Below are 25,021 nucleotides of genomic sequence, written 5' to 3'. Positions count from 1 at the left end.
ATTTTTCATCAAGAAGTCAGAAAACCCGCAAGGTAAGGATCTTGAACGTTTCCTCAAATCTACGGTTTTCCTTTGTGAATCAAGATCTGAAATCTTGATATATTCATCTAGGAACAACTCTACGCATGATCTGTGAAGAAGTTTGGCCAACCCTCAACCCGAAGGAGGAGATCCGAGAGTCGTCCGAGAACGGTTAGCGAAATTTCGACCTTCTTAACTCGTCCGGTAGTTAAGCGAAAATTACGAAAAAAAAATACGAGGGTCCGTAACACGATCTAAAACTTTGCCGAAGGAATCATGTCGANGCGCACGTGGAACGGCCAATTTGGCCCGGTTGTTTTCTGTTTGCCCGGTTTTTGTCCTGGTTCCAGTTCTAATACTGTTCTTACTTGAATAGAGACCTAATTTAAAGAAATCAGTACTTTTGGACACCTCACGGGCAAAGAAACGCTAGCAAAAAGGGCACGCGTCAACCAGGTAATTCANAACAAGAAAAAAAGAAAGGAGTCGGTCGGCGAGCGGCGGACGGCGGCGACAGGCGCCGGACACGCATCGNTTCACTACCCGTTATTTAGGAAGAAATACTTGTAGGGTTCGCTTGGATTGTAGGTATGCATGTTAGTAATTTTGCCTTAAATTAGCTCCCATGAATGAGATTAATTAGATGGATTGTTATGATGTGTTGGGTGAATTATCTGAGTGTTGCTTGTATGCCTTAAGCTTCCGTTGTACGTATGCATGCGTTTAATTTATGTTAGAATTGTGTATGCCGGGTTTCGGGTGCTTGATGGACGAATTCGCCCCATTGAGCGCGAACTTCGTGCTCTGGGTGCTTGATGGAGGTCATCGCCCCGTTGAGCCGGTATGCCTAGTTTGCATGAATTACATACTATGATGTTAGAAGAAGATTGCATGCACCCTCTGTTAATTTCTAGGGTCCATTTCTATGATAAGATTAGGGAATTTCTATTAGGAGGGATATGCCGCTCTAGTCAGACTTAATTTTCCCCTAGAAACTTAGCGGTTTACCATGGCAAGAAAGTACCTAGGAGTGTTCATAAATTGCTAGTGTGAGAACGGTATCTATAGCTTCGTGGGAGGACCAAGGGTCCCTGATCAGTCCTTACTGCTCTTAGCCATTTCGCATGGGAAATGTGTCCCCACGTCGTACAGCCCATTAGCTGCATGGGAACGGGTTGGGTCGCGCCCCCCATAGGAGGACTATATGGGCGTAGGGGTATTCAGCACACCCCTAGGCTAGATACCATGTAGTCCTAGATAGCCATGTAGAGGTAGCGCCTCATAGAGAGATACCGATCATATTAGCTTGGCATAAGGAACCTCTAGGTGACTAATGAAAGGACGATGAACCGGTGAAACCCAAGGGGCAAGCCCCAAGAGACTAAGGTTAGAACCCGATGTCCTAGAACCGAATTAAGAAACCATGGGAGTTCTGTTAAATTAAGATGCGAAGAAAGCCTACAAGTAGGTGGCTTACTGAGTATAATTTTTATACTCATCCCGTTCTCCTTTATTTTTCTTAGGTGTTCGCTGGCTGCTGGTCGAGGTAGAGGAGCGTTTGAGAGCTGTACAGTTACAGAGGGGGGGGTCGTTCCGGAGCGTCAGTCCCTCTTCGGTCTTTTAGAGTCTTTTGTATTTCATTTTATATTTGCAATTTCTTTTGTAATAATTAATAAACAAAATTTCTCTCTTTTGTTTTAATTCAAAGTATTTTTATCTTTTTACTTTGCTTTTCTTTTCTTTTCTTTTTCTTTTGTTTGTTTTCGATTTCGTCTTTTTAGTCACGATTCGATTTTTTGAAGCCTCGAAAATCGGATCGTAACAGTAGATAATGTATTATATTGTTCATATATCACGGTAATAAAACATTCCATATAGCCTATATAAGGACTACATTTGTACCGTTTTCTCATCATTTTCAAATATAATACATCACTTCTTTCAAATAGCAAAATCTTTGTTAGGAGGAATCCAAGTTGTTTGGTTTGTTTTTTATGAGATTCTCCGTCCACTAAAAAATATCAAGTATCATGTACGTTGTTAATGGGAGAATCCATATTCCTAGAAAAAGAAAACAAAAAGTTCTACGCTATGTAGCATTTTAATTTTCAGAAAAGAATCTATGATGGCTACGTGATTATAAAATATGGAAGAGTTTTACTATAAATACACCACAATCTTGCATTGATCACGAACAAGCCATTTACCAAACAATAAAATCAAATAATCTCAAAAAATGTCTTATGGATCAAGCAAGCTAAAGCTCTCCAAATGCGAGATCAAAGAGATCTTTAGAGAGCACGATATCGATGGAGATGGTCAATTGAGCATCAGTGAGCTAGTAAAGGCCTTCGGGTTCCTAGGCAATATCCTTCCTTTCTATAAAGCTCACTATGGATTGGCTCATGCCGATGCGGATGGCGATGGCTTCATCAATGAGGATGAACTCGACAAGCTCGTTGAATATGCCGAGAAGTTTCAGCATAAGAGGCACTGAGGCTATATCAAGTTTCCTCCTCTTATAATGTTATGTATAAATAAAAAGAAACGGAGAGCTAGCAAGGTAGTCCTACTTTGGTTTAACCGTTAAATGGGAAGTACTTCCATTGATTGAATAACATGTTGTGTTTGTGTTTCCAAATAGATGTTATGTGTTGTGTTTATGTTGTTGGTGTTGATAGGATCGAACTACCGACATGAGTTAGATACATATGGATCTTAAATCTTAGATGAAATATTGACCTAAATCAAGAATCATTCAAAACTCCAACTCTGTAACGATCTAACTCTCTAAATGTGAGATTTCACCTCCATTACAAAGTTTGAACGAAACATTTTTCTTAAGGGTATGAATATCTCTCTCTAATAAACGTGTTTTAAAAATCTCGAGAGCAAACCCGAAATAAGAAGCCTAAAGAGAACAATATCTACTACCAGTAGAATTGAGCGGTTATATTAAAACCATACTCCAATTCGTATTTGTCTCCAAATACACCTTGAAATCATTGTTTAAGGAGGGAATGGTATACTTTTTTTTTTTTTTTTTTTTTTTTTTTTTTTTTTTTTTTTTTTTTTTTTTTNGGTATGTTTTATGGGACCCCTTTTAGAGAATTGGTAAATTTTATGGGTATGAAGGCTCACTAACCTTTGGAATCATAATTGAAAGAATGGGTGGAACCATATCACTCCAACTAAATCGAGCCGAATCATATTGATATAAGTGAATCTGACCAACTAGTTTGTCTAAACGTGCGCTTGTAAGGTCAAATCAATCCAAGTTATAACATCCTATTTTTTCTATTCAAACGGAGCTACTACGACGTGCTTGACATGACTGTTAAATACGAAATATTTTATTTAACATAGTTCATAAATGCTGTCATGGGCTTAAACCATTCAAAAGAAAATCTTTAAAAACAAAACAACTAACATTTAAATAAGATAATAAAAAACAAAAAGAACAAATAGAACAATACCCTCCTCTAATCTAAGGACGAAAAAAAAAAACATAAATAAAACTACCCTAACACTTGTTCTATGATCTTCATCACGATACCGCCATCATCCAGAGATGTTTCACTTCTACCTATAATAGCACATGACTTCAACAGTTTAAGAAATACTCAGTAAATAGCCACATTATTGGTTGGAAATGCAAAAATGTAACGACCCGGGAAAGAAAGAAAGAAAAAGAAAATATTATATATATATATATATATATATATATATATATATATATATATATATATATATAATATTTGAAAACGAGAAAACAAAAAAAAAACCCAGTCGCCGGAAAACCCGCGAGTTTTCCGGCGACCGCCGTGTTTCGCGGAACCCACGCGAAACGACGGCCACAGCACGCCCACCCTCAGCCCAGCATCTTCAGAACGCCTGCAAAGGGAGAAAAGAGAGAAAAATTTCGAGAGAGAGAGAGAGATTTCGGACAAACGTCGGCGAGTGTTCAGTTTCTCCGACGAGCCCTCAAACCACCCTTAAACCGACACCAAACAACCTGTTACTACCGTAAGAGAGATCCCTAACGAAAGCACAATAACTCAGGGGCATTTGGTGTTATTTCGTAAGCGTCGTCGTCGGTAACCGAGGTCGGAAAGTTAGGTTTCTTAATCGATTCTTAGATCTATGGCTTTTAGGAGCTTTTAGGCCGCAAAACTCCCAAAAAGGAAAGAAGGACGACGAACAAAGAGGAAAAGAGAAGGAAGAGGACCGAAATCGGCAACGAAAACGCCGCGGGAAGGAGAGAGAAAACTCGCCGGAAAATCGGCCAAAGTCGGGTAAGGAAGACGAGATCCACGGATCCGGGTCAACCCGAACCCAGAACCCGGGAGAGCCAGCCCGTTTCCCCCCTTGGCCTCTGCCTTCGGCCCAGCCCAACTACAGCGGCCCAAACCTCAAACCGGCCCAGAAGCTACGGTTCAGTTGAACCAACCCAGACTAGACCCACGGTCCAATTGAGCCGGCCTGCAAACCAAACACTTGCGGCCCAGCCCAGTAAGCCGAGGCCCAACGTTTAGCCTTGGCCCAGTAGCCTTCCACAGCCCGCGACCCGAACCACGACCCGAACCGGACTGCGACCCGCGCTTCGACCCGACACTACCGCCCGACGTGGCTTTCTCTGCTGCTGCCACGTGTCACACAGCGGCGCGGCAGTCCTCGGCTCGGCTCGGCGCAAACGGCTCGGGCTCCCTCCGGTGACGCTCCGGCGGCTCCTCCGGCGGCTCCAGCGGCTGTTCGGCTCGGCTCACCTGTTTTCAGCCCGGTTTCCACTGTTTCGACCCTCCCGGATCTGTTTTCGGCCCCGATTAAGGTATCCGAGGCCGTTTTAGAGCCGTATTTCACATTTATTAAATTAGGTAAATTAATTGTGAAATACTAACGGAAAGTGGTGAACGGTGTGATAGGAAACAAACCCCAGCGAAGTAGGAAGCAGCTCTCACGGAACGGGAGCTTACGTTTAGCTATTTAGGGAGTACTTCGGCCGAGGCCAACCAAGTAAGTGGCCTTACTATAGGATAGGCTAAATAAATTGTATGATGCTTGATGATATGTGCCAGTTTATACATATTTTGTTGAGTGACGCTTAATATGTTTGACGCACGTTGTGGCATTATGATGAGCATGATGATTGCATGATTTTTACCTTAATATGATGATGTTTTCCATATTGAGCATGCTAGATGATGATGAGTGCCATATTGCATCATGTCGTTAGATCGACGTAGGACACAACCCTAAGAGCATGAAAATGATATTAATATAAATATCCACGAGTATGCGTTACCTAGAGTAACAAAGAGATGAGACTAGAGGGTTGTGTCAGAAGAGACATTACGATGGATTTAGAGGGACCTCATGCATTTTGTATGTTCATAAGCATAGGGCTACTTCCCCTAGAGATGATGAGTGCGGACGCGCACCTTATGATGAGCGCGAATGCGCACAGGTGCGAAAGCACACAGATGAGGGTGTTCATGAGGCGCATGACACTATGGGGTTCCGCTGACCTCCGGACGTCGCTACAGATTAGCTTGACCAGAGGGTCCAGGGGGTGTGCGAGCGCCCTGGGGACTCACACTCACACGTGTGAGTCGTGTGTAGGGAAGTACTACACATCCAATTTGTCCGAGACTGGAGGCCACCCCTAAGATGATTAGAGATAGGTCCCTATTCATGATTGCATGTGTTTGCATTAGCATGGCCCCTATAGTGGGGTCACTTACTGAGTATTTCTTCGAAATACTCAGGCCGTGTGCCATATTGTTTTTCAGGTAAAGGCAAGGCTCCCATGTACGGTTGACGGTGGCATCGTGATCAGAGACTGTGGCGCGTGCATAGGATAGTTGCATATTTAAAATTCCTAGTCTTGGTTAGGATAGGGCGTTTGCATTTCATTCATTTATATTAATTAATTTGTAATCGTTTTATTTTGTCTTTTGAACTCCAGCATGATGTTTGAAACACGTAAGTCCGGCAGTGTTTTTCAATGTTTTAACGTATTCTGAAGTTTTAAATTTTTCCGCTAGTAAAGATGAGCATGCTTAGGTTTTTATTCTGCATTAGAGATGAGCATGAGACGTTAGTGGCGACTCTAGATATGTGGAAATTTAGGGTCGTTACAAAAAATATGCAACATGGTAGGACCTAATCTTTTAACATAACATAGTATGGTCTTAGACAGCTTTCAATCTAGGCAAGGTTGAATGTATAATACTTCTCTACACATGACCCATGTGTGCGAGCATGGGCTCACTAGGCAGGCTCTCACACCCCCTGGGTATAGCTCGTCAGGCTAGCACTCGCTAATGGGCTCTATGCTGAACACCACGGAGGGAAAGAACTCATAACATTATGGCAAACATAATGTCGTAAATTATTAGTCATAATGTATGCTCTCATACTCATCCTACCGGGGAAGTATCTCGATTCACATGCCACACAAATATTCATGAGGTCCCCATACTTTATTATCATGACATTATTTATAATGCAAAACAAACTTCCTCAACATACTAAGTTTGTGAATTATGTTTACAAAATTCCCGTATATTTTGTAATACATAGTATAACTTTCATGATCTAAGAGGTTTATGCATTATAAATTAACAATTTCATAATAACTTTATACAACATGACAGGATCACAAAATAGCATAGTTTTATTATAACATGTTAACTCATTTATGCTCTTTAAATCTCGATTCCACTTTAGGAGTTCCACGACATCGTGTTACAAACACTCATTCAATTCACTAATATTTTCCTTTAACTCACGTTAACTCATATATCAATAGTTTTATACAATTTTTTAATTCACTAATATTTGCTTCACATGTTTGTTACTTTTATAGGAGATGAAGTAAAGAGATGATGATATAGCCCAATAAATAGAAATTCTAAAACAAAAGATCGATCATCTAGAACAATTTTTCAAGGGAGACCAACCAATATTTTCTATTTAGCCAAAAATTGGAAGACTTATCGTAAAAATTTGTTCTAATTCAAATTGAAAGGAAAAGATTAGGACATATCATGATGGCCTCAAGCGATGACTTCCCTTCCCGTGGAGTTGAATATGTTTAATAGGGCATGGTTGATAGAGTGAGTTCTACATAAAAGAAAGATTGGACTCTCGAATTCGACTGTAGAGGGACTTTACGTTAACATGAGAAGTTTGAGAACGGGTTTGCTGAGGTATTTTAGGAAGATGGGAACTCGGTTTCGCCTTTTTTTAATTAATTAATTTTTTTTATTTTATTTATTATTTTTTTACGGTTGGTACACATGTTAATTAATGTCGTGCGATCATGTGTGCTTCTCTCGATGGTTTACTATACAATCGCCCGTGATTCCTCCTCCCCACGGGGTCATGCACGTCGATAACTCCCTTCGACATTGACCTACAAAGAAATAGTGGTGAATGCACAACCGTGAGAAATCTCGAACCCTAGCCCCAAACCTTGTTTACACTAAGAGTAGAATTGAAAAATCATAGGGCAATCAACCCTACCTACGATGAGATTTAGGTGCTACAATTGCTAATTGAGGCGAAACATGTGTTGAGGATTGTTGGAGTCTCATAATGCTAATTAAGGGGAAGATCATAAGTATACAAGTAAGGAGAACTATCTCGATTGGTATGAGATATTTTGGAGAAACGAAGAGCTGAGCATAAGAGCCCTGAGAACTTATGCTCAAAGTGGACAATATCATACTAGTGTATAGGTCCATTGTGAGAATCCCACATTGGTTGGTGAGGAGAACGAAACACCTTTTACCTTTCCCTAGCAGACACGTTTTCCCTAATAGACACGTTTTAAAAATCTTGAGGGGAAGCCCGAAACGGAAAACTCAAAGAGGACAATATTTGCCGGTGATAAGAAATATGTCAATAGAATCCCCTCAAGTATCGAACAAAGAAGTTGCGAGCCTATTTAAGGGGAGACTCAATAGTGTACTTTGTTGGAGGAAGGAATTGTTGAGAATTATTGGAGTCTCACACTGGCTAATTAAGGGAAATATCATAGGTATATAAATGGTTGAGAATTATTGGAGTCACACACTCCCTAATTAAGGGAAATATGATAGGTATATAAGCAGGGGACACTATCTCCACTGTTACGGGTTATAATTGTTGAAACCCCACACTGATTAATTAAGGGGAAGCCAATTTAAGGTTTAGGAACTCGACTGAAATTTTTTATTCCGAAACAAATTCAAAGAATTAAGAAAGTTTTAATTAACATTCAAAATCCAAATGAAATAAAATATGAAACTATAAAATAATAATGAATATTTTGAAAGTTTTACTTGACTAAATAGGATGTAAAGATAATAATAAATGACACTTTTTCCTAGTAGAGATATTCAACCCTATCAGCTGAAGAATTTAGAATATGTGCATCGATGGGACAAAAGTCCCCAATACACAAGGGATGAAGATATACATAAGAAGAATATATTTACAGCCCATAAAACAATTAAACAGGGTGGATAAATTTTAATGTTTTATCCTTATGATTTTCATATTTGTTTATTAACATGTGTTGCATGAACATGTTCTTTGTTCTTTGTGTTGTAACGGAAGCGGAAACAAGATCGTACTCACACATCTACAAATAGAAATTAAATAGAGAGACACAAAGATTTACGTGGTTCAGAGAGAAGAAATTTTTCTATATCCACGAGCAGCAATCAATCTCAATAATCAAAGTGTTTACAAAGTGTATATCTTATACTTTCACACTACTAACTCTCTCAACAAAGTTCGTCCCAAATGTCACTCAATAAATAGAAGACAACAATCAAATTCAATCTAACTCTATATATCTCAATCATCCTAGACAATCCTTTATATAGACACAGAAGCATTAATGTCATACATGAATCAAGATTAGTCATGTATCAAAATGGAAGATGAACCAAAAAGGCTATGCGAGATCCCACATCGGTTGGGGAGGAGAACGAAACACCCTTTATAAGGGTGTGGAAACCTTTCCGTAGCAAATGCGTTTTAAAATCCTTGAGGGGAAGCCCGAAAGGAAAAAGGCTAAAGAGAACAATATTTGCTAACGGTGAACTTGGGCTCTTACAAATGATATAAGAGTCAGACACAGGACAATGTGCCAGCGAGGAGGCTGTTTCCCAAATGGGGTAGGTAGACATGAGGTTGTTCACCGAAGGGGTAGACATAAAGACGCTTGGCCCTGAAGGGGGTGGATTTGGTGGGGGTCCCACATCAATTGGAGAAAGGAACGAGTGCCAGCGAGAACGCTGGGCCTCGAAGGCGGGTGGATTGTGAGATCCCGAAACACCTTTTATAAGAGTAGGTAAACTTTTTCCTATCATACGCATTTTAAAAAATTTGAGAGGACGCCCAAAAGCCAAAATATCTACTAGCAATGGGCTTGGACGGTTACGAGATCTAAATCAAATAAATAAGAATTACAAACTAGATAAATGTCAATACATGGCATAGTAGGTGCATAAATTTATTGTTGGTGACAACAAAACCACAACTTTAATAGCGAAAAGATGAACTAGAATACGATTCCACTGAAATAAGAGAAGCTTCTAACATTGTATAAATACCAATCTCTTTGATTGGTGAAGCATAAAACAAAATCATCTCTAACTAAGCCCTAAGCCAGCGAGATGGAAAGCATTCAAGAAATACTCCAAAGGCCTCTATCTGAGAAGGAAGCAGACTGTGTGCTGAAGCTTCGTGATACCAACAAAGATGGCGTTCTTGAGAAGAAGGAGCTGATGAATGACTTGAGGCCCTCCAAACTACAGCTCACTCGGGAGGAGATCAAAGAGATTTTCCTAGAACACGACATCGATGGAGATGGTTGTCTTAGTGTCGGTGAGGTAACTAAGGCCTTCAATTTCATGGGTTCTTCGCTCTCGTTTCATAAAGCTCGTCATGGCTTGGCTCTTGCTGATTGTGATGGCGATGGCGTTATTAGCGAGGAGGAACTTGATAAACTCGTTGATTATTTCGAAAAAACCAACAAGAAGTGTTTAAAGAGAGTTGTTCCAAAAAGAAGTGTTTAAAGAGAGTGGTTAAGTGAGATTAATGTGTGTTTTAATGTAATAAGAGTGATGGATTTATCATCCCATTTTGTTCTTTTGGTTTATCTTGTGCAAATATGAGGACAAGAAAAAATGTCCATTGTAGAAATAAAGGCTCAATATTCTATACAATTACTCATGTTTACCATAAACAAACAAATACATACATATATAAAGGCTAGTTATTTTGGAATAGATTTCGATTGAAGGGTAGGTTTGTTGATTTTGATTATTGGCAAATAAATACACTATAAGAACAATTAAATACACTAGAAAGAACAATTTGAGAGGAGAGTTTCTTTATATAAAAAACGTTAACAACATGCTTTTCAATTTTTTTTTGTCGCTGTTCTAAACATATATGTTAGAAGTATTTACATATAACAAAAAAAAAAAAAAAAAAAAAAAAAAAAAAAAAAAANATTTTTTTTTTTAAATTACTGACAATTCTCTTAAATAAATCACTAATAATTTTCTTAATTAACCATTTTAGTTAATGAAGATGAGCTTTCATTGTAATGAAAATAATCGCAATACAATTGATTGCAATAGAATTGAGATTCTTTTGAATATAGATTCTTTTTTTGGTGAAATGAAATAAAATAGGTATAATTATCAAAATGTTTTTTTTTTTTTTTTTTTTTTTGNCCTTCAGAGTAATAAATAGAAATGTACCTTCATTACACTATTTGTTGTTAACTGATGAACGGGAACTAGAGTTCTTTGATGAGGCGTTAAAGTTGGAGGATACAACCAAGTGGGAGCAAACATGGATGATGGGATGTTCTAGGCTTTAGAAATGAGTTGCATTTTCATCTACTGAGAGTGAGTACATGACAATAACTGAAGTTGGAAAGGAGATGATATGGATGATAAACTATCTAAAAGAATTGGGCAAGAAGCAGCACGAGAAGATTGTTTATACAGATCGTCAAAGTGTCATAAAATTAGTGAAAAACTCGATTTATCATTCAAAGACAAAACACAGAAAATGATATCATTTCACTCGTTAGTAGAAGATGATTTCACTTGTTAGTAGAAGATGATGTGTTTGGAGAAGATATAGGGCGCAAAGAATCAAACAAACATGTTGATAAAAGGTGTTGATGTTGGAACATTGAGATTGTGCAAAACCTCAATTTGTATGGTGCAGTGAAGGTGTTGATAGCCGTTTGAGAATGAAATTGTTGGTTGACAAACCGGGTTGAGTTATGGAAATTGATGCCTATTTATCCAGCTCGTTCAATTGTTATAAATACTTTAAATATATATAGAAAATAGTCATATATAGTGAACAAATATTTATGGTAAAAAATTGGTAGAAATATTAGATATTATATATAATAGGTGGTTATATCGTTAAAGCTATATATATATATATATAATAAATTGAAACCATATATATACTCATTATTTCTCCTAAATCTATTCTCTCCCAAGTCAACAACATAAATTGTATTTTCGCTCTCTTATTTTACGTGTTCATCGATAGTGTGTACGTTATTGTATAATCCTAACAAGTGCAACCACTTTCCACCAATTTAAAGCGTGTTAAGTTAAATTAGAGAATTATTTGAGACCATTAGGTGAACTAAGCTCTTTAACATATTCTAACTAGATACCGTGGGTGCATATAGGTTGACTCATACTCCAAAGGTAGTTTCAGATTAGCACCAAGATAAAATATTAACTTCAGCTTAGGCTAACTAAGTAAATGACTTCACTGTTGGCTTGCTTGGACGAATTGTATTACGTATGATGACACGTGCCACATTGCTCCTCCATGTGTCATGATTATGATTGTTTTGACATGTGTTAAGTTGTGTTATTTTACGTAATGCTATGCTATGTTGTCATATTATTCTATGTTATGCTATGTCATATTATAAGTTATGCTATAATATGATTATGCCATGTTGTAAAATCATATTTATGATTTGATGATTTATGATGCATAAACCTCCATATATCGTGTCATGTAAATTATATTAAGTATGAAAGATATGAGAAGATATGCATATGTATGTTTCATTGGTTTATGAATGGTAGATGACTTGCCTCACAAACTTATGCCATGATTTTAAATTATGAAGATCTCATGCATTTATGTATGCCACATGTATCAGGATATTTCTCTGTTATAATTAGTATGGACGCATACCCTACGATATTTATGTTAGCCATGATATTATGTGGCTCTTTCCCTATGTGGCATACGATAGTTTGAGCGTGTACTAGCCCGACGAGCTAGGCCCACGAGGTACGTTCATGGGTCTATGTGTGCGTGTGTGGGTCGTGTGTAGGGAAGTATTAGACATCCAACCCTGTCCAAACTAAAAAACAGAGTCCAAAATCATGTCATGATGTTTTCATGAAAGGATAGATCGCACCATATTGCATCGATTGCATTTTCCGACTCCAACAATAAAGTTACTTATTGAGTATTTCTTAAAATATTCAAGCCACGTGCTACTCTTATTTTTCAAGTAAAGATAAGACACCCTTATACGACGACGTTGCAGTGACAGTCATGGAACCGAAGCTAGAAGCTAGGTTATATACTCCAACAATGGGTCCTTGTGATATTGACAACTCATTTAATTGAGCTAATACATAAGCGGCTGAAACAGCCCCTTGAGATTCAATCAAAGCTTACATTGAGAGAGTGACAATCAACCAAAAAATAATGGTTGAATAAACAAGTTTTCAAGAACAAAAACAACTAAACATAAAAATTTCTACCACTGGAAAAAAAATCAAACCTGTTTTTACTGGGAAGAATCTTATAATGGGCATAGAAGTGGAGGGCAGCTTTCGATCCAAGTTCATCGATTATTTGTTGTTTATTGGTTGTAAAATTATGCTTTCTACGTTGTCATTTCAAATTATAGTATAGAAGTGGATGGCCTTTTCCATCCGATGCAGATTCCACGTTCTTCAGCTGAAAATAGAACAATTCCTTAAGGGCAAGAAAAAAGGAAAATAAAAGTTCGATTCTTTTTTGTTTTTTTTTTTTTTCTATGATCACAAATTGTTGAGGATCTAACAAAGGTATATATTTGAAGAAAGTAAGTTATATGAAAAGTTTGAGTTTTGTCACCATCTTAAGTGGATTCTTTTTTGTTAAATTTCTAAACTTTCGATGTTGTGCTTAGCATGCTTAATAAGGGTGTGGAGAACGAAACATTCTTGACAAGAGTGTGAAAACTTCTCTCTATTAGATGCGTTTTAAAAACTTCAAGGGAAACCCGAAAAGGAAAGCCCAGGGAGGACAATATCCGCTAGCAATGTGCCAACGAAGAGCGATGTGCCAACGAAGAGGGGTGAACACGAGGTGGTGTGCCAGTAAGAACTCTGGGTCCTATAGAAGGGTGGATTGGTGGGTCTCACATCGATTGGAGAAAGGAACGAGTGCTAGCGAGAACGCTGGGCCCTGAAAGGGGTGGATTGTGAGATCCCACATCGATTGGGGAGGAGAACGAAACATTCTTTATAAGGGTGTGGAAACCTTTCCCGAGCAAACGCATTTTAAAAATCTTGAGGCGAAGTCCGAAAGAAAAAGCATAAAGAAAACTATATCTTCTCGGTTGCCCTTGGGCTATTACACTTAATCCTTCAAATTTTCAAAATTTTGACGCCTATCAAATAGGTCTTCATTATTAACCATCTCAATTTAGTACTTACATGAGTCATGATGACCATATTATTTTAATGGGAGCATCATGGAGTATGTGAGAATAAAGGTTGTTCATGGATCATATAAATACCACATTATACACACCACCTCCATCACAGCTCAAACTCACAATCCATACGTAAAAAATGGCCGGTCGTGCTGTAGGCAAGCTCCACCTCTCCAGGGAAGAAATGAAGGAGATCTTCCGAGAGCACGACGTTGATGGAGATGGTTACCTCAACATCAACGAGCTCGTCAAAGCGTTCGGGTTTTGCGGTCATGTTATCCCATTTTACAAAGCTCACTATGGACTAGCTTTTGCTGATGACAACTGCGATGGCCTCGTTTCAGAAGACGAGCTGGAGAAACTGATTGACTATGCCAAAAGGTTTGAGCACAAGAAGCATTAAGAAAATTGGCAACGGCTTGTTGTACTACTCTATCGTTTTAAGCTTTTGAATGTTATCAATAAAGGAAAGAAGGGCTGGCTTGCTTGCTAGCCAGCCAGCCAGCCAGCCTTCTTTGTTTATGTAAACTTGATGGAAAATGGAAAACGCTTCCTATATCTATTAGTTCATTGGTGGGGTTAATGGTTGGGAGTTCCACATCAACTAATTTAAGACACGATCATAGGTTTATAGGTAAGAAATAGATCTGTTAGTATGAAGCCTTTTGGAAAATTTTAAAGCAAAACTGTGGTAGCTTACACTCAAAGTGGACAATATCATACCATTGTGGAGAGTCGTGATTCTTAACATATTCCTAATATTAATATGAGATACATTATTTAATAACTTAGAGGGTCAATAAGATATTGAATCGCCTACCATGTCCCTTGCTTGAGTCGTCCAACATCGCCTAAATCATTTTTATAGACAATGGGCTCGTATAATTATTGAGTTTTATTTTATTGAGCTAATGATGATATTTTCACAACAATTTCTATATTTTCATCGTCATGAATCTCTCGCTCTATCCAATCTCAATTTATAGTTTCATAACTTTACAACATATCTTAAAAATGTTATACTCTACCTGAAGGTAAGTATTATGGTTAAACATTTTGGGTTCTTGATTTATGTTATCCTTCTCATTCAAGAGTTTTTTTTTTTTTTTTTTTTTTTTTTTTTTTTTTTTTTTTTTTTTTTTTTTTTTTTTTNTTTTTAAGGAAGTTGGAGTTGATTTGAACTAGAAGGCAGTGTTAGGGCGAATGTCAAGAATTTGCAAGATTGTAAAGTTTACAGTTTTGGACAATATTTGGACGTGTTTATTTCCTTTCGTTATTGTCCTAAAATTACAAGGGCAATATCTATGTAGAGATGAATTAAAACTCTACAATTTTCATGAATGAACTATGTTGGTTCGAATTTGGAATAAGAAATTAAAAATTCCAAAGAGACGCACAAATTCGAACCTACGTGTCTTCTGGGACACGTGCTGATCAAAGAGACGTGCAACGCTTTGTGACACCAGCGACAACGAAGACTTGACCCACTAACCTGATCTGTGAACCGCGCTTGCATTTGACGACCCGAACCTACGTGCGTCATGTGTCAACGTAAGGAAAATCGAAGAAAAATTGCACGCTTTAGGGATTGAACTCATGCCGTTAAAGTGGAACGGGCCAATCAGCAAGTGACACATGTTGCACAATCAACACAATAGCCCTTCCCTCAAACACATGGTACGTGCGCTTGGCTTGAGTGCGTGGAAAGCGTGTGATAGGCACGTGAGAGGTATTTTCTTATATGTTCGCCCTTTGTCAGTTTTTCATCCAATTTCAATACTAACCATAATTTAACGTGAATCGGGACTTTCATACAAGGACAACTACCTCAGAAAGACACGCTTCATAGTAATTTTCCTAACAGTATGCATGAAAATTACTTTAAAAAGTTAGGAACTTCATTATATATTGCACACTCGTCGAACTTCATAGTGTCATCTTCTATTTTCTGTTGGAGCTGATGTAATTCAATTTCTGCTAAAGGAAACTTCGATTTATATTCTTCCATAAGATTTTTATAGAGGTGTGGTGTAATTAATGTAAGATAATTACCTAACTGTGTGTATGAAACTACATATGACATAAAACAATTATCTAGCTATGTACATGAAAATTGTAGTAATTTATCTAGTTGTATGCTTGAGAATTACTTTAGATTATGTGGTGTGGCCTCAAGGGTACCTACTTATTTGTGTGTGGGAATTGTGTTACTTCTTCATGAGGGTCGTGTGCCACAGAATTTCCGATTACAAGCCAAGCGTTAAGACCTAGAATTGAAGAACGTCAGTCAGTGATTGCGCCATAACCGAGTGCGTTAGGGCGGGAGAGAGGCCACCTATTCATTTGTGTTACTTCTTGATATCTATTGTGCTTGTAAGTAACATCTAATATCTATTGTGCTGGTAAGTAACCTCTAATCCCAATAGAAAGTTTCTTAATGAATATATCCAATACTCTATCTTATTAAAATGTTTTCACATAAAGGTAGGAGTGCATGATGGTGGTGACAAGGAATACATGTGACCATAGACCACAACTGTGGTGTCTATTTTTATCTCTACGTTCTTATTTAATTGCTCTGAAATTCAGTTTGTGAGATCCTATATCGGTTTGGGAGGAGAGCATTTTAAAAACTTTGAGGAAAGCCTAAAAGAGAAAATCGAAAGGAAAAACCCAAGGAGGACAATATCTATTAACGGTGGGCTTGGACCATTACACGGACTCAAAAAAATGGGATCGGTTAGACAACTTTGTGATGATTGCCAAAACTATCCCATCTTTACTCTGCCTTCCTCTGCGTTGTCAAGGATCTACACAATATGATGTCATAGCTTTCGAAGGTGGGATCGGTTATACAACTTTGTGATAATCGCCAAAACTATCTCATTCTTACTCTAACTTCCTCTGTGTTGTCAAGGATCTACACAACATAATATCATGGCTCTAGGGTGTCTCTAGTAGCTAACCTATATGTAGTTTATATAGCATCATTCTCCTCTTTTTTCTTTGTAGCTTCTTCACAACAAAGAGCTTCGTGATCTTTGGTAATTAAGGGCAACTATAGGTCTGACGTCTTTTTTATTTATTTATTTATTAACGCAAACTACGACTATTTTGTACTCACTCTCATAGTGAACGAATAATATTCATGCTTTTTTTCTTTCAACTTTTTTTACCCTTTTGACAATAAGACAAGGACCTTATTCTCTTATATTCTTCTTTATCTTTTTCTTGCTAGTTGTTGTCGTGTTGCAACACTCTAACTAGCTAGATTTAATTCTTTTCTTACATCTTTTTAGACATTGTAGACATTTATAAGTCATTTACTTTTATTTTCTATAAATTATTATTTGCATACTCATACGCGGTTGTCATGAGATTAGAATAATCGATGTCGGTTAGACCTCTCGAACAATGTTCGTATCTCTATACATTGAGAAAAAAAAAACAGATTTGCACGCGTTATTTGCCCTAGGTTTATAAAAGTACAAAACTAGATTAGATTGAATCATTTTATGGTAGACTTTTTTTAACTCGTTATCAAAGTCGCTATTACCCATATAAATAAATAAAAAATTACGAGTTTATGATTCACCCAAGATTAAGATCGAGTTACAAACGATCATTTGTGAAATATTAATCTTCTCAATTAACTATATATTAAATATTTTGTGGTTCAGTCTTTCTCATTCTACGTTCAATCTTATCTATATATTAATGTTGAGAATGACTGTTTCGTAATAGAAGCATAAGAATCAACTTTGATTTTATTTAGAATTGAACGAAACTAAAGATTAAGCAAACTTACATGGAAGAAATATGAAAAAAGTTTAAGTTGATCTTTAATCTTCTTGCTCTAACTCGTCCAACGGTTGAACTCGTCTTGCTCGATCACAAGTCTTAGTCAAACACAAGGCTAATATTTTTTGGAATCTCTTAAAATAAAATCTAAGGAATTTGAGAGGGAGAGGTGAGAATTCTCGAGAACTTTTGCTCAACTATAGAATAATATATTTGGATATCTAATATTTTAAGACATAATATTTATTTAAATTATATTATTCAACCCGTTTAAATTTCATTCAAATTTTAAATATATTTTTTATTTAATATATTTGATATACAAAATTTTTTTATTATTTAAAATTTAGAATACAATAATTTATACATTAAGTATCATTGATGGATACTTATGTAGAATTTATATATGATTCAACACAAACTAAGTTCATCATGAGCTAATGGATCTTGCATCAACATAGGAACTACTCATCTACTTGCCGTATATGGGAAGGAGTACCCATGCAAATCAAAGTACAAATGCTTATAGACAGGAGTTCATACCTCACTCAAGATCAAGATTGAGTCATATATGATCATCCACAGATGATTTGAATCAAATCATTTATAATAATTACAAAATGGTCGTATTAATGATTTCATAAAGATAAGGTACTTGACCTAATTTATTGACGGTAAACCCTTAGATTATTACTTAAACATAAGGGTGTTTTGTTCTCCTCCCCAACCAATACCACTCGTCCCCTTCTCCAATTGATGTGGGACCCCCAATCTACCCCCTTCGGGAACCAGCGTTCTTCCTCGCACACCATCTCGTGTCCACCCCCTTCGAGACTTAGCCTCCTTGCTAACACATCGCCTGGTGTCTGACTCTGATACCATATGTAACTGTTGAAACCCACCGCTAACAAATATTTTTCTTTTTGGGATTTCCCTTTCAAAATTTCTCTAAATGTTTTTAAAACGTGTCTGCTAGAGAGAGGTTTCACGTCCTTATAAAAGGTGTTTCATTCTCCTCCAGAACCAACGTGAGATCGGATAGAAAAGAATATTAACATTAAATCACCCATTAAACTAAAAACTTAAGTTGACTTCACTCCAACACATAAATCTAGTTTACTTTACATATAATATAAAAAAGTAACACTTAGAATATAATATTTTAGCCAACAAGAGGATGAATTTGAATACCCAATTAATCACTTTGGAAAGGAATTAGATTCCAATGTTTACGTTGAAAAAACAAGCTCCTAAAATGCCTATAAAACCTTAATCATTTTTAAAAGTATTTTTCATCGAAAAACTTCTCCACCCTTAGTTTAACAATGTCAATCAATCCTCCCCACGTACACCATGACCGACCTTACATGTCTGAAGCTGACGCAAACAATCTTATTAAGAAGTATGACAAAAATGGCGATTCAATCCTCACCAAGGATGAGCTAACCGCAATGATCCTTGAACAAGCATCTCAACAACAAGGACCTCCTAAGGATATTGTGTGCAAACCTAAGAAAAAACCCGCTAAGGTTCCCGAAGATAAGGGCTTACATATGAGGCTCAGTCGGAGCGAGATTAGAGATATCTTCTTAGAGCATGATATTGACGGCGATGGCTATCTCAACGTAAGTGAGCTAACAAAAGCCTTTAGCTTCATAGGTTCGATGCTTCCACTCTACAAAGCTCACTATGGTCTAAACTATGCTGATGCTGATGGTGATGGTCGTATCAGTGAGGAAGAGCTCGGAAAACTCGTTGATTATGCCGAGAGAGTTAGTCGAAGGAAAGGGTTTTGTTAAGTTATGGTTTTAAATATTATGAACTATGAGGTAGAATAAAGAGTTTAACTCTTCTTATGGTTGCTTGGTTTATTATATTTATCTATCTTAATCTTTTTCTTTGATGTATGCACTTTGTAGCCCTTGTTTCTCTATTTAAATAAAGATCAAGTCGTTTGGTGTATCTGTTAAAAATTGTTTTTTGAATGTATTTTGTAGATATGTTTGTTTATTGTTTCTCAGTTTCAAGACATCCTTGAGACATGTTCTTTTATTTTAAGTTTATAAATTGTATCATTTATGATGTAAAAAGAATAAAAGATCTCTAGAATTTAGAATTCACGTAATAAAGATTAAGCTTCTCAATCAATTATATAAAAATTAAAGACAATAAACTAGATCTAGTATGTAAAAAATTGAAGGGATTGTTACTAACTATTATGAAGAAAAAGATTATGCAAGGTTTCTTTTCTTAATTTATGAGGTGGATCCGATATTGGGTAGCGAACGGCCCAGTAACAGGCAACTCGGAAAGGACCTTATTAAAGACAATTAAGGTCGGTATAAGGTCCAGTGGCCTTGATGACGTCCAGTAGCCTTGATATGGCTGATGACGAGATCGCAATTCGAGACCATGACACAACATAAGGTAGCTGTACTTGTTTTCTTAGACTAAGGTTAGAACAGGGTCTTTAATTTTAATGTTATTTATTTTATTTAGTTTTTAGTTGTGTCATTTTTTAACACGTAAGCCCATGATAGTGTTTTAAGATAAAGTTTATGTTTTATAATGAGTTTTAAATGTTTAATTCCGCATATGAGTATAGATAATGATGACAATAACGACTCTAGATAAGTTGAAATTTAGGGTCGTTATAGATTGAAAATTTGAATTTGGTATCTAATGGCTCTGAAATTTCCCTACTTCTCATGCGACATAACATGTTACTTATTCACGCTTCTTAAGAGTGAAAACTATTCCCACAAACTAACATGAGTCCTTCAGCTTGTCTTGTTCTCACTCACATGCATCTCATGAAAATTCCTAAGTGATCACTCCAACATAGAATTCTTTCAAGTAAAACATGTTTCATCATGAAGTTTCTATGATCGAGCCACTGAAAAAGAAAGTACACCTTGTTGGTATAGGTAGTGACTTTCAATTTTTTTAACGCTCTCTTTGTAACATGAAAAGGATAACACCATTGCTTCGATTCCAGCTCATTGTGATTACTTGAACGTAATTACGTAGATTCACATTTATTTTCTTAGAATAACATAAGAGTTTAGATGGGTTTTGATATGATGATTTAAATTAAGATTGAAATATTAACAAGATTCTATCAAATCTTGAATCTAATTCCTCTACTATACAAGAAAAGAACATTGATTGATATTATTATTCTTTTTTTATTATATCGAGAACATGTTGGTCATGGTCAATATTTACATTTATTTTCTAGAAAAAATTGTTTGAAATATGAACGGTGCATGTCTTGTAGCCCTTGCACATGTCGTACCTTGTGGTTGTTGATGTTTGCTTATTATGTTATGATGTGTTGTAATTATGAGATATGTCATGTTATAGATTATCATATTGACACGTCATGCCATTGATGATCGTGTTATGTTATGAAAGTTTGGTACCATGTTATACATTATGTTATGAAATGACATAAAATGATCATGTTACATATGAAATGAACGAAGGTATATATTGCAACACATATACATGCTATGATTTTAAACTATGAGGATCTCATGCATATTGTACGTTCACGTGTATTAGGATGCTTTCATGTTATGATTAGTATGGACACATACACTGTGATGTTATGATACGGTATTATATACATTATGATACAATACACGCTCCCTTCCTTCCATGGTATACCGTCAGCATGAGTGCACACTAGTAGAAGACTAGATCCAAGGGATAGTAACGAGCTCACCTGGGGTCCATGTGCGCATGCGTAAGTCGTGTGAAGTACTACACATCCAATTTTGCCCAGACTAGAAGTTGAAACCAAAGTCATGAGATGATGTTTTATGAAATGATAGGTCCCAAGTAGGATTGCGTGTGATTGCTCTTCTTGACCCTAGTAGTGTGGTTAATTACGGAGTGTTTTTTAAAATACTCAAGTCACATGCTACTCTTACTTTTTAGGAAAATGCAAGACACCTCTACACAGATTACAAAATCACGATAACGACCATGAGACTGAAGGTAGAGTAGATGCATTTTCACATTGTACACGGATTACAAAATCACGATAACGACCATGAGATTGAAGGTAGAGTAGATGCATTTTCACATTGTTTTTAGCTTATCATAACATTGTTTTATTCTCTACATTATTTTTATTTAAATCTCATATTGTTTGTTTCCGTCGTAATTGTTCAACAATTTTATTATGAACATATAAGCTAATGACACCATTTTAAAATGTTTTTAAAGATTTCTTCCCATTTTGTAATTAAGTCAGGCATATACTAGTAACTTTATTTCAATGTTAAAAATAAGTTCATGGGTAAGGTTGATTTATGTTGTTGTTAGGAATTGTCGAAGTATTCATTATCTAAATGTAAACTTGTAGCAAAGTAGGTTGTTAAGATCACATGCTAACTCGAGCAAGGATGTTACTTATTATTTATTTTTAATACTCAACCTTTTACATCAATTTTTTTTGCATGTAAAGGTAAGGATATGACTAGGAGGGTTGTTGGTGTTAGATGAACACGACTCTCCATAAATGGTATGATATTGTCCACTTTGAGCATATGCTCTCATGACTTTGCTTTGAACTTGGCGACTCTCCACAATGGTATGATATTGTCCACTGGAGTCGCCAAGCCCAATGCAAAGCCATGAGAGTTTATGCTCAAAGTGGACAATATCATACCATTGTGGAGAGTCGTGTTCATCTAACGTGGTATTAGAGTCATGCCCTAAATTAGTCATGTCAATAGAATCTTCAAATGTCGAACAAAGAACTCCAAAACAAAAAGGAGTCGAGGCTCCTCGAAGGCATAGTAAAAAATGACTGACTCCAAAAGAAACAGAAGTTGAGCCTTAATTAAAGGGAGGCGTACTTTGTTCGAGGAGAGGTGTTGGATGAAAGTCCCACACCGACTAATTTAGGGAATGATCATGGGTTTATATTCAAAGAATACTATCTTCATTGATCTAAGGCCTTTTGGGGCCAAAGTAAAGCCACGAGAGCTTATGCTCAAACTCGACAATATCATACAATTGTAGAGAGTCGTGTTCATTTAACAGTTAGCTATGACTACGAGTGGATTATCTCCTCAAATTAATTTAATATTAAATAAGATTTTTACTTGATTTGTGATAAGATAATTGAATTAATATTGGGAATATTAAGGACATGAATCTCATTCCTCCCATATGCAAGAAAAGTGTTTATATTGATATTTATTTTTTTATTCTTTTTCATAAATTCTATCGACAAGATAAGGGTATTTATACCCTTTGTGAGAATTATGTTATTTCCACTAAAATTATTAATTCACAACCAAATTAATATCAAAATGTGTAAAACATACTTTGAATTCACATTGTTACCCAATTCAAAGTAAATTGGTAAATAAATTAATAAAAATGGCAAAAAAAAAAAAAGTGTAAAAATTGATATTAAGAAAATTATAGAAGGTAAGAAAGCATCGTAGTAATGACCAAAATAAATTTTAATGAAAAATATTTTGATTTAGATAAAAAAAATCATCTAAACTAAAATGTTTGACGATAAGCTAGAATGTTTATAATTACGAGACATGTCTCATCTTCTCTAGGCCAAATGAGAGATTATCTTAGATATAGAATATGTCCTAGAATACATGAACTTTACTAATGATATCAGAGCCAGACACCGGGCAATATGCCAGCAAAGAGACTGATCCCCAAAGGAGTGTGGACATGAGACGGTGTGCTACCAAGGACATTGAGCCCTGAAGGGCAGATTTGGGGGGTTTTACATTGATTGGAGAAGGGAACAAGTGTCAGCAAGGACGCTGGGACACGAAGGAGGGTGGATTGTGAGACCCCACATCAATTGGAGAGGAGAACGAGACATTCTTTATAGTGGTGTGGAAACTTCTCTTAAGTAAAATCGAAAATAGAAATCTCAAAAATGACAATATATGCTAATGGTGAGTTTAAGCAGTTACAAAAACCTTTTTACAAGGAAGATCTAAATTATAATAATAACAATTAATTATCCTAAATTATAAAATTATAGTTAGTTTTTTTTTTTTTTTTTTTTTAATAATATTAACATTGTTTTTTTAGAAGAAAATATTTAAATTGTCCTTACATATTTAAATACTAATTAAATTAAATATTGTCTCACGTCCCCAAATTCTTCATTTCAATTTCATTTCTCTTTCATTTCCTCCCAATTTCTCGAAATGCGTTCTCAAATGTATCAAATTCCACATCTCTCCCATTCTTATGATTATTTCTTTCTCTAACTCGTGACAAAAATATTATTTAATAATTACCAAGTTCGAATGTGAACCGTTGGAACATAAAGAGTTAGAATATGAATAACTTTAATATGAAAAGTATATAATTTATTATTATATAATATAATAAATTTTATTAGTTTGCCTCCAAAAATATATGATTCTATTTTTAATTATAACAGATATTAAATTCTTTTAACTTCCATAATTATATAAATATGTCTCTCCTACATTTATCTAACATAAAAATCATATAGTTAGAATAATAAAATTTAGACGTACATAGAATAGGTTGATCGGTGGTGACTTAAGCAGCCCCAGTAGAGTTCACAACTTAACCCAATTAGGTTAGATTTAGTTGTTTGATTGTTATTTTTTTTATAATTATCTTTAAAAAAAATCTTACTTATCCACATGCATGTTACATTAATAATTAAAATTTCATAAAACTCAAATATCAAACATTCACAAGTCGTAATATATCATTAATATCGATTACAAACGTCAAATATTCTTAATCTTTACACTAATTTTAAAATTAGTGTTGGGTTAAATTGTAACCTTATTTTCGAGTTGGTCGGGTTGGCTCGGCCAACAAAATGTCAACCTGCGAACTTACTCGATTTTCTCCAAAAAAATCAACTCAACCAAAACTAAATATATTTATATATATATAATTCAACCTAACCTTGTAGTTTGGAGATAGTAGTCTAGATTAGACGGGTTATCATTGTAAAATCCCACCTTGGTTGGGGAGGAGAACGAAACACGTTTTATTAGTGTGTGAAAATCTCTCCTTAGCAGAAGTGTTTTAAAAATCTTGAGGGGAAGAGATTTTCCCACCCTTTTAGTTTTTTCCTCAAGGTTTTTAAAACGAGTATGGGGAGAGATTTTCATACTTTTATAAACAATGTTTCGTTCTCTTTCCCAACCGAGAAAATTTTCATTTGGAGTGTTGACGTGACTTGATATGTGAGATTTTCACACCCTTATAAACAATGTTCTTCTCTCTTTCCCAACCGAGAAATTTTTCATTTGGAGTGTTGACGTGACCTGATATGTGGGATTTTCACACCCTTATAAACAATGTTTCGTTCTCTTTCTCAACCGAGAAAATTTTCATATGGAGTGTTGACGTGACCTGATATGTGAGATTTTCACA

General features: G+C 36.0%; 2 protein-coding genes across 2 annotated transcripts; both read left to right on the top strand.

Moving 5' to 3' along the window:
- Positions 1-9,692: 9,692 nt before the first annotated feature.
- LOC111798782 (probable calcium-binding protein CML15) lies at positions 9,693-10,094 on the top strand. The gene has a single exon (XM_023682108.1). It carries the CDS (start codon positions 9,693-9,695, stop codon positions 10,092-10,094), a length of 402 nt encoding a protein of 133 aa, XP_023537876.1.
- An 8,869-nt stretch (positions 10,095-18,963) lies between these two features.
- Positions 18,964-19,395, top strand: LOC111798779 (probable calcium-binding protein CML11). Its single transcript, XM_023682106.1, has one exon. The coding sequence runs from the start codon at positions 18,964-18,966 to the stop codon at positions 19,393-19,395; it is 432 nt and encodes a 143-aa protein (XP_023537874.1).
- Positions 19,396-25,021: the final 5,626 nt, after the last annotated feature.

This window comes from Cucurbita pepo, chromosome LG07 (genome assembly GCF_002806865.2).
Source record: "Cucurbita pepo subsp. pepo cultivar mu-cu-16 chromosome LG07, ASM280686v2, whole genome shotgun sequence".
NCBI lineage: Eukaryota > Viridiplantae > Streptophyta > Magnoliopsida > Cucurbitales > Cucurbitaceae > Cucurbita > Cucurbita pepo.
The sequence above is the reverse complement of the archived record's forward strand: the minus strand, read 5'-3'. Positions and strand labels throughout refer to the sequence as shown.

Excerpts from the sequence above, each read along its gene's own strand:
- LOC111798782 (XM_023682108.1), top strand. The coding sequence starts at position 9,693 with ATGGAAAGCATTCAAGAAATACTCCAAAGGCCTCTATCTGAGAAGGAA.
- LOC111798779 (XM_023682106.1), top strand. The coding sequence starts at position 18,964 with ATGTCTGAAGCTGACGCAAACAATCTTATTAAGAAGTATGACAAAAAT.